Here is a 13,924-nt window from a genome sequence, read left to right as displayed (position 1 = left end):
AAAAATATTTTAAAAAATCCACGAGGCCTCTAAAAATATTTAAAAAAATCCACGAGAAATCTAAAAATATTTTTAAAAATTCACGAACCCTGTAAAAATATTTTAAAAAATCCACGACGTCTCTGAACGTAATTTAAAAAATCCACGAAGCCTCTACAAATATTTTAAAAAATCCAAGAGGCCTCTAAAACTATTTTAAAGAAATCTACGAGGCCCCTAAAAATATTTAAAAAAATCAGCGAGGCCTTCCAAAATATTTTAAAAAATCCACGAGGCCTCCACAAATATTTTAAAAAATCCACGAGGCCTCTAAATTTATTTTAAAAAATTAACGAGGCCTCTGAAAATATTTTAAAAAATCCACGAGGCCTCTAACAATATTTTTAAAAATCCCGAGGCCTATAAAAATATTTCTAAAAATCCACGAAGTCTCTAAAATTATTTTAAAAAATCTAATATCGTGTTTTCGGAGACCCGCTTAGAAATAAAAAAACAATTAAATTAACCCAGATAAAGCCAATGGTCGTTTAAACGCCACAAAAAATGGTTGCAAAAATTGATGTAAAACTCTGTTTTTTTCGAATATTTTTGTGCGATTTTTTATATTTTGTTATTGTTAGGGTTCTACTGTAAACAATCAGAAACTAGGCATCATTGTTATTATACATACACACACACACACACACACTTGCTACCCTCATGCTATACTCTTTCTCACTCAGTCAGTCTCTTTCAGTCATTCAGACAACACAGTCATTGTATTACACCACAAGTAGTAACACGCACATCAATTGTAACGTATTTTCAGTTTCCAGAATTAAACAGAATAAATCTTGCTTAAGTTTGTTAATTTATCAATAAGTCTTTTATTTACAACATAAAAGCACAACTAAATCTTTTACTCAAACATAAGAGTACAACAACTGGCGACGAGGACGGTGAATAAAGAAATAAATTCTTTAATTTCAATTCATCTACGCAAAAATCAACTGCACATAAAATGTCAAGCGAGAACATTGTGAAATTACTAGCTGAACAGCAAGCGGCTATGAATCTTCAAACGCAGTTACTGCAACAATTAACAAATCTACTTCAAGCACAGAGTACTGGAAACACCAAAGATGCTACGAGTCCCAGCACTTCAAAAGCAGCATTGATGGAATCTCTTTCACATTCCATGACAGACTTCGTTTATGAACCGGAAAGCGGATTAATTTTTCAAGCGTGGTACAATCGCTACCAACATGTCTTCGAAAAAGAAGCCCAATCTCTGGACGATCATGACAAAGTTGCGTTACTCTGGAGAAAGATGTCAAACAGTGTTCACGAAAGATTCAGGAACTACGTTCTTCCAAAGAATCCAACAGAAATGAGTCTCAAAGACACCCTGGAGAAACTTAACAAACTATTTGGTAAGGTAGAAACTCAAGTGTCTCAACGCTACAAGTGTTTGCAAATGAAAAAAACTTGAAGGAGAAGACTATAAGGAATACGCCGGTAGAGTTAACTTACAGTGCGAACTCTTCAAGCTAAATGAAATGCAAGTGGATCAATTCAAGTGTCTAATCTATGTCTTGGGTTTACAATCAAGCAAAGACAACGACATTCGCTTACGTTTACTCAAATTGCTAGACGAAGCAAAGGACTCCACAACTCTAGACACTCTTGTAGATGAAACTCAACGACTCATGGATTTGAAAACAGACAATACATTGATCGAGCATCAATCGCAATCAATATGCGCAGTCAAGAAATTCGCCAAGAACAACAACAAGCATTCCCATAAAATTCCTAAAACGCCCTGCTGGTTATGCGGAGACATGCATTACTCAAAGTACTGTCCATTTAAAAATCATAAATGTTCAAATTGTCAGCAGACAGGTCACAAGGATAACTTTTGCAAAAGCGCAAAACGAGGCAAGTCCACTACAGACAAAACTGCAGTCAAGTCGGACAAAACAAAATACAACGCCAACGCTGTATTCTCTTCAAAGCAACTCCAATTTCAACAATTGCGAAAATATACCACCGTGGAAATAAACAAGAAACAAGTCAAATTACAAATCGACACAGCATCTGATATTTCAATCATATCACGATCAACATGGGAATACATAGGTAAGCCTCACGTACACAAAACAAATGATACTGCAACAGACGTGAATTCCAACAGCATCAGCCTAATCGGAAAGTGTCAATGCAACATAACGGTATCAGACAAAACGCTAACTCTACAATGTTACGTCACGGAAATCGATAACTTAAACATAATGGGTATCGACTGGATACAAAGTTTTAACCTATGGGACAAACCAATTTCAGCTTGGTGTCGCCAAATATCAAACGATGAATACATATCAAACCTGAGAAGCAAGTTCAAACCTGTTTTCGACAACAGCAGTCTTGGCCTTTGTACAAAAACCAAAGTGCATATTAAACTTCTTCCAGACGCAAAAGAAACATTCATTGCAAAACGCCCAGTACCATATGCCGTGAGAACAGAAATAGAAACAGAGCTAGATAGACTTGAAAAAGCAAATATCATCACACCAGTCAATTCTTCAAAATTTGCAGCGCCAATAGTCGTAAGTAGAAGGAACGGAAAAATTAGAATTTGTGCAGACTATTCCACGGGTCTCAACAATTCAATTGAACCAAATCAGTATCCTCTGCCCACTCCTGAAGAAATTCTCTCAGATTGTCACGATTGTATGATATTTAGTCATTTGGATCTCTCGGACGCATATCTACAAGTAGAAGTCGACGATCAAAGCAAAGACTTGCTAACTATTAATACTCACAAAGGGTTATACAGATTTAATCGCCTCACTCCAGGTATAAAATCAGCACCAGGATCCTTCCAGCGAATCATGGATGAGCTATGCACAGGCATCCAAGGAGCACGAGCGTACATAGACGACATAGTCTTGGCAAGTAGATCTCTTCACGATCACAAAACTAATCTTAATTTGTTATTACAGAAAATTCAAGATTACGGGTTCAAACTCAAATTCGAAAAATGTCAATTTTTCAAACCATCAATCAAGTATCTAGCTCAAATCATAGATAAAAATGGCATACGACCTGATCCAGATAAAATTCTTGCAATACAGAATCTCAAGGTCCCTGAAAACATTTCAGAAGTACGATCTTTACTAGGCTCCATAAACCACTATGGAAAGTATGTCTACAACATGAGAAACATCCGAAAACCACTAGATGATCTCTTAAAAAAAGATCACAAATTCATTTGGACCAAAGAATGTCAACAATCTCTCAACGAATTCAAACGCATTCTAACATCGGATTTACTACTAACTCATTACAATCCAGCATTGCCAATTCACATTGCAGCGGACGCATCATCACATGGCATCGGAGCGGTAATATACCATACTTACCCAGACAACAGTGTCAAAGCCATTCATCACGTCTCAAGATCACTTACTCCAACGGAGCGAAATTACAGTCAAATCGAAAAAGAAGGACTAGCACTAGTTTTCGCCGTACAACGTTTCCACAAAATGATTTTCGGAAGAAAATTCACCCTACACACCGACCATAAGCCATTGCTCACCATATTTGGTTCCAAAAAAGGTATTCCGGTCTACACCGCGAACAGGTTACAACGTTGGGCTCTCATCCTTCTCACCTACGATTTCGATATAAAGTATACCAATACAAAGGATTTTGGACATGCAGACGTTCTGTCAAGATTGATAAGCGCACATGAAAAACCATCAGACGAGTACATCATAGCTTCAATCAACCTAGAAAACCACATAAGATATGACATCACAGACGCCGTATCAACACTGCCAGTTAGCTTCAAAATGATACAGGATGCAACCAAAAAGGATTCAACCTTACAAACAGTTTCAAACTACGTATACAACGGCTGGCCAGAAAACAAAAACAGCATAGATTCTTCAATTCTTCCATATTTCAACAGGCAAGATTCAATATCAATAACAGATGATTGTCTTATGTTCAATACGCGCATAATAGTACCCGAATGCTACAGAAAACAAATTCTCAAACAACTGCATCGCGGACACATAGGAACAGAAAGAAGCAAATCTATCGCACGCAGCTACGTATATTGGCCAAACATAGACAAGGACATAGAGACTTACGTCAAGAAATGCAACAATTGCCAACTCGCAGCAAAAAGTCCCATCAAAACCAACCTTTGTCCTTGGCCCACAACAACACGCGTTCTCGAACGTGTTCACATAGATTACGCAGGTCCTGTAAAAAGCATTTACTACCTCGTAATAGTGGATTCATATTCCAAATATCCCGTCATATATGAAACTTCATCAACCACGACCGCAGCAACATTAAGGTTACTAACAACTTATTGTTCACAGTTTGGAAATCCTGAACAAATCGTATCCGACAATGGAACACAATTTTCCTCAGCGGATTTTGAAAATTGGAGTTCTCAACGAGGAATCAAACACACACGAACAGTTCGATATCACCCAAGTTCCAATGGTCAAGCAGAAAGATTCGTCGATACTCTCAAACGATCTTTAACATCTAATGCACTACAAACATTCTTAGAAGTGTATCGTTCAACACCGAACAAAAACTCACCTAATGAACTCTCTCCAGCGGAATCATTCCTAGGTCGAAAAATGAGAACAGTTTTCGATTTAATAACAAAGCCTCCACCAGCGAGCAGAGAGAGAAACATTCAAATGGAGAAACAATACAACCGGAAACATGGTACAAAACAACGAAATTTCATCACTGGAGATCTTGTCTACGCTAAACACTTCAAAGGTAATAAAAGCTACTGGGTTCCAGGTGAAATTATCAACAAAGTGGGAAATGTTACCTACAACACTCTCATTCAAGTGGATAAGAGACAAATTCTTGTGAGATCTCACGCAGATCAACTCAGACCAAGAGAAACCGATGAAAATGTACCTGCAGAGCAAAATGATAATCTTCCTCTTCAAATTCTACTAGAAGACTTCAACATTAGTCCACCAATGGAAGAAGATTTCACAACTCCACCATCATCACCGGTTATGCACCCACAACGCATCACTTCTCGAAGAAACCCTGTACAGCCAGTATCCCGGACCCCCGAGAAGTCTCAAAAAGGGAGATGTTAGGGTTCTACTGTAAACAATCAGAAACTAGGCATCATTGTTATTATACATACACACACACACACACACTTGCTACCCTCATGCTATACTCTTTCTCACTCAGTCAGTCTCTTTCAGTCATTCAGACAACACAGTCATTGTATTACACCACAAGTAGTAACACGCACATCAATTGTAACGTATTTTCAGTTTCCAGAATTAAACAGAATAAATCTTGCTTAAGTTTGTTAATTTATCAATAAGTCTTTTATTTACAACATAAAAGCACAACTAAATCTTTTACTCAAACATAAGAGTACAACAGTTATAGTATTATATGTTATCTATCATTACCAGAGGCCTGCATTGAATCACCGCAACAAGGTAGTGTATAAAATCATTTCATAAACAAATCATTCATTTTACAGAGTAAAAAATTCCGTTAGCATAATCGAATATGCAAAAATCAACATACGCCAAAGACTACCAATGATTACCTTTGGTTTGCTCAAACAATCGTTTTGATCGTTCACAAATATGTATGCATTAAAAACTACTAATGAGTGGTGGGTGAATGTAAAAAAACAACCGCCGAATGAATAGAGAGTAGTACCGCTAAATTGAATAGAGTATGAGAGAACAGAAAACAACAACAACGCAACAGTAAGAACATAGTTGTCTAAAAAATATAAAGAATTTATGGGAGAGATGTGTTCCTTTGTTATGCAAAGGCTGTGTTAGGCAAAGGGAAAACACGTTTAATATGTTGTTACGGCAATATACTCGAGTGGACATAAATGTCATTACATTTGATCAACGATGCTCAGGCCACACGAAAAAGTGCAAACAAACCACACTTCTTATTTCTTAATTTTCATCTGCAGTGGTTTAACAATGCCAATGCTGGCTTACCAATATCAACGCACGAAATATGTTGAGCACCTTTGCATTTGATGTGTTTAGTTTTTTCTGTTCCTTTTGATGATGCTGTTCTCACCAATTGTATATTTTTGCATACTCGAAACGAAGTCGACACGAACAATTGAATGAAGAAGCGATTGTTTTTACGAAGCAGTAAATTGATTACCATACTCCTTTAAATATTGAATCAATATGAATCATTATTGAGTCTCAACAGAGTGTTGATTACATTCTAACGCAAAACAATAGAGTGGCGGTGTGTATTAGTATCCCTTTCATTTGTGCATACCGCAAATCAAAAAAATGGCACCGGTTGCAGGTCACTGATCATTACACGCTTATAGAGCTTCATTGGCCTTTACATTTCCACGTAATTGGCCGAAAACCCAAGCTATTCAAAAAAATCTACTTTTTTGTAATTTTCGACTTTTGATGAAAAATTTAAAAATGCGATAAAAGTTTAATCATGTTAGAATCGTATAATGTCAGGGATTTGTTAGGAATATCTTAAGAGTATTTTCTCCTTCAAAAACCAAGGGATTGGCATATAAGGATACACCTATATAGCCGTCCAAAGTTTTTGGCACTTTTAAAAGAAGGCCCGAATGCAGGAAAACTATACATTTTAGAGAAAAAAGTTTTTTTAAATTCTTAAAAATTCTCAAAAATTTTCATAAAAAGATTTTAAGTTTTCTCCCAACAAAAAATAATCTTATGTGGATTAAATACTACTTTACTGTCTGTTTCACAATATCTACAACAAGAGGTTTAATAGTTTTTCCATCGTATTTATGTTCTTGTCGACATTATGAAACAGGCATTTAGCTTATTACTGACCAATATCAAATATCTGTCTAAACAGAATATAAAACATTGACATTTGAAAATTACGGATAGTTTTATTACCCCATTAGTTAATAAATTTTGCGACTTAAACCTGCTTCATTAAAACTGCCTAACTAAGCTTGCAGAACAAGTCAATTAAAAATGTATTGCTTGGCTTGGATTGAGTTTTGTCATTAGTAGTGTTATGCACTCAAGCCATTTGGAAAGCAGCTGATAAGAGATTGCACATTTGTAGAAGCAAAACGTAGGAAGAGGTGCTTGATTTAAAAACAAAAACAAAAAATCTTGCATCTTTCTTTTGTTTACAAAAGTCGCCCTCTTCCCTTCTGAAATGTTTGTTGGAACAATTATTAATCGGTAATTGTTTCCTTTGTAAGCAATTTCTTAAACTATAATTAAAAGAAAAAAAAACTAAAATATTAATCATTTCTAAAGTAACATTAACAAAATAGTCTATTGTACAAAAATAAATTATTAATTTCCAATTAAAACACATAATTATATGTATTAAAATTTCAGCTATTATGTCACTTTGCAGTTTTATTTTTTGGTTAAAAATTCGCAAAAGCAACGCATTGGATATTCCACAAGCGTTCACACAAAATTCAAGTTTAATATATTCGTGGATTTCATTAACTTTTGCAGAGTTTTGGTGTGCTACAGAGCAAATGATTTTAAATGTCAAAAAGCAGATGCTTGCCATTGAAGAAAGAAAGACAGCAGACAAGCTTTCGGACAAATAGTTACGCATCATACATCTTTAAGTTCCCTTAGCCAAATAACACAAACAAAAACCGGTAACTTCTCATTCATCATTAACAGTTTGTTTACTTCGCAAGCCAGCTAGGCTTTACACGCTTCTTGGCTCTACAAAAACCAAACAAATGCCGGCTACCGCCGCCTTTACTGACATCAATCATTTTGATTAATAATAAAATTCACAACAAATCGCTATGATTATCAGTTATCAATACAAGTTAATGCGGTATAATGGCAAAACAAACCCTGTTTTATTCAAATCATTCAAAAATAAGATTGTTCAACAATGGCATTGTTGTATCTTTTGTTATCTCTATTGTTTTTGGAGATTGCTCTGAATGCATTAATATTATTTTTGTCTTGTATGGGAGTTCTAGTTTTCATAACGTTTTTATTTTTGAGTGGACAATAACATATGTGGAGAAAGGTGCTAGAAGAAAGGCGTTAAAAATTTCCTTTTAAAATATTTTGCGGAAAAAAACTTACATCAATATCGTAGACTTTTGCTGAACGCATATAACGTAAAAAGCCATCGGTACGTTCTGTGGCTACTGTGAAGACTTTGACTTTAACTGTAAAGAAAGGAGAAATATAGTAATAAGTGGCGATGATCGTTCAAAGGAATATTTAAGGAAACATTTTCAAATATTTGAAGTAGAAGACCAACTGAAGGGTAATTTTTATTGATCACCTGAAGCGAAGGGAAGAGAGAAATGAATCTTTATAGATGAGGTGAATGAACTCTTTATAGACGAGCTAAAGAAAGTCCTTATAGACGAGTTGATGTGAGCCTTTGCAAACAAGCTAAAGAAAGTATTTTTAGACGGGCAGGAGGGAGTCTTTACAGAGGAGCTGAAGGGAGTCTTTTTAGACGAGTTGAAGGGAGTTTTTATAGGCGAGCTGAAGGGAGTCTTTATAGACGAGCTGAAGGGAGTCTTTACAGAGGAGCTGAAGGGAGTCTTTACAGACGAGCTGAAGGGAGTCTTTATAGTCGAGCTGAAGGGAGTTTTTATAGACGAGCTGAAGGGAGTCTTTGTAGACGAGCTAAAGGGAGTATTTCTAGTCGATCTGAAGGGAGTCTTCATAGACGAGCTGAAGGGAGTCTTTACAGAGGAGCTGAAGGACGTCTTTACAGACGAGCTGAAGGGATGAAGGGAGGACTTTAAAAACATTTTTAAAATCCACGAAGACTTTAAAAACATTTTTAAAATCCACGAGGCCTCAAAAATGTTTTTAAAAATCCAAGAGACCTCTAAAAATATTTTTAAAAATCCGCGAGGTCTCTAAAAAAGCTTTTAAATTCCACAAGGCCACTAAAAATATTTTTAAAAATCCGCGAGGTCTCTAAAAAAGTTTTTAAATTCCACAAGGCCACTAAAAATATTTTTAAAAATCCACTAGGTCTCTAAAAATATTTTTAAAAATCCACCCCCAAAAATATTTTTAAAAATCCACGAAGCCTCTAAAAATATTATAAAAATGCGCGAAACCACTAAAATTTTTTTAAAACTCCACGAGGCCTCTACAAATATTTTTAAAACAAACCACGAGGACTCAAAAAGCATTTTTAAATATCTCTGAAGCCTTTGGAGGTCTCTAAAAATATTTCTAAAATACCACGAGGCCTTTGTTGGCGTCTAAAAATATTTTTAAAAATCCACGAGGCTTCTAAAAAATCTTTTCAAAAATTTACGAAGCCTCTAAAAAATATTTTTAAAAATTCAGGAGGCCTCAAAACACATTTTTAGAAATCTGCTAGGCCTCTAATTTTTCTTAAAAAATTCATCAGGCCTCTAAAAAAATTTTAAAAATCCACGAAGCCTCTGAAAATATTTTTAAAAAATCCACGAGGTCTAAAAAATTTTTTAAAAATACATGAGGCCTCTAAAAATATTTTAAAAAATCCACGAGGCATCTGAATGTATTTTCAAATATCCACGAGGACTCTTTAAAATGTTTTTAAAAATCCACGATGTCTCTAAAAATATTTTTAAGGATACACGAGAAAACGACGGGGCCTCTAAAAATATTTTAAGAAATCCACGAGGCCTCTTTAAAATATTTAAATCTTTCAGAATATTTTTAAAAATCCACTAAAAATATTTTTAAAAATCAAGGACGCATTTTGAGGCCTGTAACAATTTTTATAAAAATATACGAGGCATTTGATGGCCTCTAAAAATATTATAAAAAATCCACAAGGCCTTTGTTGGCTTCTGGAAATGTTTTCGAAAATCTAATAGGCCTCTAAAGGTATTTTAAAAATTCATGAGGCCTCGAAAATTATCTTAAACATCCACAAGGGCTCTAAAAATAATTTTCGAAATCCACGAGGCCTCCAAAAATGTTTTTTTAAAAATCCACCAAGTTTTTTTAAAAATATTTTTAGATTAATTATATCAAAACCAGATTTCAGCCATTTCGGTTTCATAATGTGGAAAAAACCATCACTATTCCAAAATGTCGGAAGGGCCGTTCTATGGGTCTATATCAAAAAGGGACCTATGCTGATAAATTGATGCTAAATACCGAAAATGGTGAGGTACCGATCTATGAGGGCTATTTCAAACGTGGACCGATATAAACGAGCGGATAGACGGGCATAGGGTCTCCGACGAATATACCATCCTTATTATGGTGGAGGATTTAAAAATGACCCCGTGTGGATCTCTTTGACACGTCTACCTTATTTGATTACAACCACATATATTTTTGTTGACGGAGTCCATACTGTCGATTTTATCTCATGGTTTTGAAAGGCAACCAAGACAATATAGGAAGTTTTTAACACGAGGTTTTGAAATGTGACCAGAGGTGAATGCCAAAAAAACATTCCAAATGCCTTAGTTGTCTTCCAAAACAATGGGAATAAATTCAAAGATGATTACGGAACTTTGAAGGCCCATGTTTAGGGAAATATGGACTTTCGCAACAAAAAATAGATATCTTTGTAATCAAGGCTCCAGGGCTACCAAAAGTAGACATGACAAAGAGATTCGTTAAAGGCGCTTTAAACTGAACTTGCTACTTAAATCCACTTGTTGTGGTTCTTAAATGGTATGAGTTCACTTTAAGATCACCAGTCGATTTGATACGGATAATTACGCTAGAGAATATTTAATTCAATGAAAAGTGATTTAGTAAGTAAGAATGTAGGAATGCATAGGGAACATCTGATTCGTCGACTGAGATTCAAACAGCTTTGGGTGTAAGATGAAGGCTTTTGGAAGATAAAACTTTGATGAAACTACTGTGGTAAAGTGATCTCCTTTAAATTTTAGAGTCAGCTGCCACTGAAAAAGGTTGACTATATGTAGCACGGGACTTGAGGCAGTGGGTAAGAGAATTTCCTTATAAACATTTATTCTGCATATTGGGCATCCTAATCGGTATTTATTACAGTTTCTAAGCTTTATTCTTAACATATTCCTGGTATTCCTCTTTTTTAACAATTTCCCATCACATCACAATAAAACCTCTAAAAAGATGCTCATTATTATCAAAAATACATAATTTTACCAATACATACCTACAGTGAGTGTCAAAAATATTCGGTTTTAAATTTCACCAATAATAACACCTCAGTATTTTAGAAGCCCATACCCAATATTCAAAAAACCAAATACTTAAAAAAATGTTGGTCCTGTGGCAATTAAAACATGTATGTAACATGGATCCATGGCAACCCTATAAGCGAGAATAACAAAGAAAACGTTGTTAACCCTGTTTTCTATGCGTCAAAAATATTCGGTTTTTGTAACTTTTGTTAAATATTTTGGCAAAAAACCGGTCAATATCTAACTTTTTCTGCAATATTAGTATAAATTTCAATAACTGCGAATAGAATCTTTGTTTCTGTGTGCAGAAATATCATATTTCATAGCAAATTATCAAAATTTAGGGCTAAGGAAAAACGCTATCCTAGAAAAGAGAAAACTGTTTATATTTCATTATAAAAACGGCAGAAATAAAGGGAATTTTTGCTTATTTTTTAATATTTAGTCGAATATAGTTGAAATAATGTGGAAAAGTCACGAAAACACAGAAATAATCGATTTCGTGAAACACTTAAACCAGCTAAACCAAGGACTGGGAGGGAAGGTAGAGGTATCTCCTGGAAAATTGCGGCTAAACCGCCCTTAATTTTCTTGAAATTAGTCACCGAGACCTAAATGACTTTCAAAAGATAGAAAATATGCACTTACTTTCCAAAAAAATTGTAAGGGTAAAGCCTTTCATGGCCTGCTAACACATCATAAGTCATTGATAAATACATGCCTCCTAGAAGCTCCTTCGTACTTTTTGTGTTGGAGTACACAGAAAGGCCGGAAACTTGGTGGTATACTGTTTTTCCAGCTTAGACATTCAAAACTAACTCCTTTTCACCAAGTTTCTGATGTACATCAAGTTTTGAAGGCACATCAAGGCGAAACTTGAACTAGATTTTGGTTACGTAAATAAGCCGATAAGTGTGTGATGTGTTACAAGGCCATGAAAGGCTTTATCCTTACGATTGTTTTGGAATGTAAGTGCATATTTTTTATCTTCTGAAAGTCATTTAGGTCTCGGTGACTAATTTCAAGAAAATAAGGGCGGTTTAGCCGCCATTTTTCCAGGAGATACCTCTACCTTCCCTCCCAGTCCTTGGTTTGGCTGGCTTAAGTGTTTCACGAAATCGATTATTTCCGTGTTTTCGTGACTTTTCGACATTATTTCAACTATATTCGACTAAATATCAAAAAATAAGCAAAAATTCCCTTTACTTCTGTCGTTTTTATAATGAAATATAAACAGTTTTCTCTTTTCTAGGATAGCGTTTTTCCTTATCCCTAAATTTTGATAATTTGCTATGAAATATGATATTTCTGCACACAGAAACAAAGATTCTCTTCGCAATTATTGAAATTTATACTAATATTGCAGAAAAAGTTCGATAATGACATGTTTTTGCCAAAATATTTAACAAAAGTTACAAAAACCGAATATTTTTGACGCATAGAAAACAGGGTTAACAACTTCTTCTTTGTTATTCTCGCTTATAGGGTTGCCACGGATCATTGTTACCTACATTTTTTAATTGCCACAGGACCAACATTTTTTTAAGTATTTGGTTTTTTGAATATTCGGTATATGCTTCTAAAATACTGAGGTGTTATTATTGGTGAATTTTAAAACCGAATATTTTTGACACTCACTGTACATGCCTGAATACCCAAATGTGTCCCTGAAAACAAAAATTGCCACTTGTTGCTTGTCCTACTTTGTTGTCTGCTGTTGATGTTTGAAACCGGAAAGCATGTTCAAGTCTTATCTCATAATACATCTATAAGTTGTATGTATTTCATTGCATGTTATATTTCCAAGAATCTCTTATACACATGCTCATACAAATATCATATCGCACATCCATACATCCATGAAATGTGTCTGATAGACCACTATGTTCACCATCTAGCTTAGCTATATGATATTCCAAAATATATAAGTAAATGCATACATGCATTTTATTTTGCTCATAGCCTGCCTATGTAACAAAAAGAATGATATCATGATTTTGGACTGCATCCAGTCATTAAAAAAAAGAAATCTTTTCATACTTCCTTCATGCTTTCTTCACCCATTCCCCGAGCCAACCAGCTAATTGAGGCACATGAGTGCAATAGATATACAGGCAAAAAACAGACATACCCCAACTATACAAAACATACCCAATGACTTCAATGGAAAACATAAAACACTAGCTATAATTGTTAATAAAAACAAATGAATTGCAATTTTGTTTACATACCATCCAGAGGTGTTTCTTCCCCCGCCACTGGTGTCACAGTCACAGGCGTCTCTTCCTCCGTTACCAATTCATCTTGTATACAACTGCATTGGGAAATTATGAGACACACTAGTAGTATAAAACTACCAATTTTTTTAAAAGTAAGCATTTTTACTATTTATCACGTTACACTACTAAAATATATGGTTTTATGTTTCGAGGATTCACTTTAGATCTTGTCTTGTTGTGTTTCAATTTGTTTTGGGGGGCTTTCTTGTCACTTCACTGCACTAATTGCTTTGTATTATTTCTTTTCCTTTTTTATAATTTCACTCTTGCATTGCACTATTTCGTTGTTATTTCGCTTGAAAAAGCGTATATATTTTATTAATTATTTTATTTTAATAATCCATGTCCAAGTAGAGCTCCACCATTCAAGACAAAAGTAAATTAATAAATGACACAGAGAGCTGGAGTGTGCTCCCCTTTTAAGGCACTCTCTCATATCTCATATCTGTTGTACAAT

General features: G+C 34.8%; 1 protein-coding gene across 1 annotated transcript in view; it reads right to left on the bottom strand.

Annotated features, from left to right (window-relative positions):
• The window catches only part of Plod (procollagen lysyl hydroxylase), a 50,511-nt gene extending 36,587 nt beyond the window's left edge, over positions 1-13,924 (bottom strand). Inside the window, exons 1-2 of the mRNA XM_073983940.1 lie at positions 13,420-13,924; positions 8,118-8,203 (exon numbers count right to left, since the gene is read on the bottom strand). Coding sequence (XP_073840041.1) covers positions 8,118-8,203; positions 13,420-13,567 — 234 coding nt within the window. The 5' untranslated portion in view covers positions 13,568-13,924. The remainder of the gene's footprint in view (positions 1-8,117; positions 8,204-13,419) is intronic.

This window comes from Musca autumnalis, unplaced genomic scaffold (assembly GCF_047663935.1).
Source record: "Musca autumnalis isolate F117 unplaced genomic scaffold, ASM4766393v1 scaffold_4, whole genome shotgun sequence".
NCBI classification, from domain to species: domain Eukaryota; kingdom Metazoa; phylum Arthropoda; class Insecta; order Diptera; family Muscidae; genus Musca; species Musca autumnalis.
This window is presented reverse-complemented; position numbering and strand designations above follow the sequence as displayed.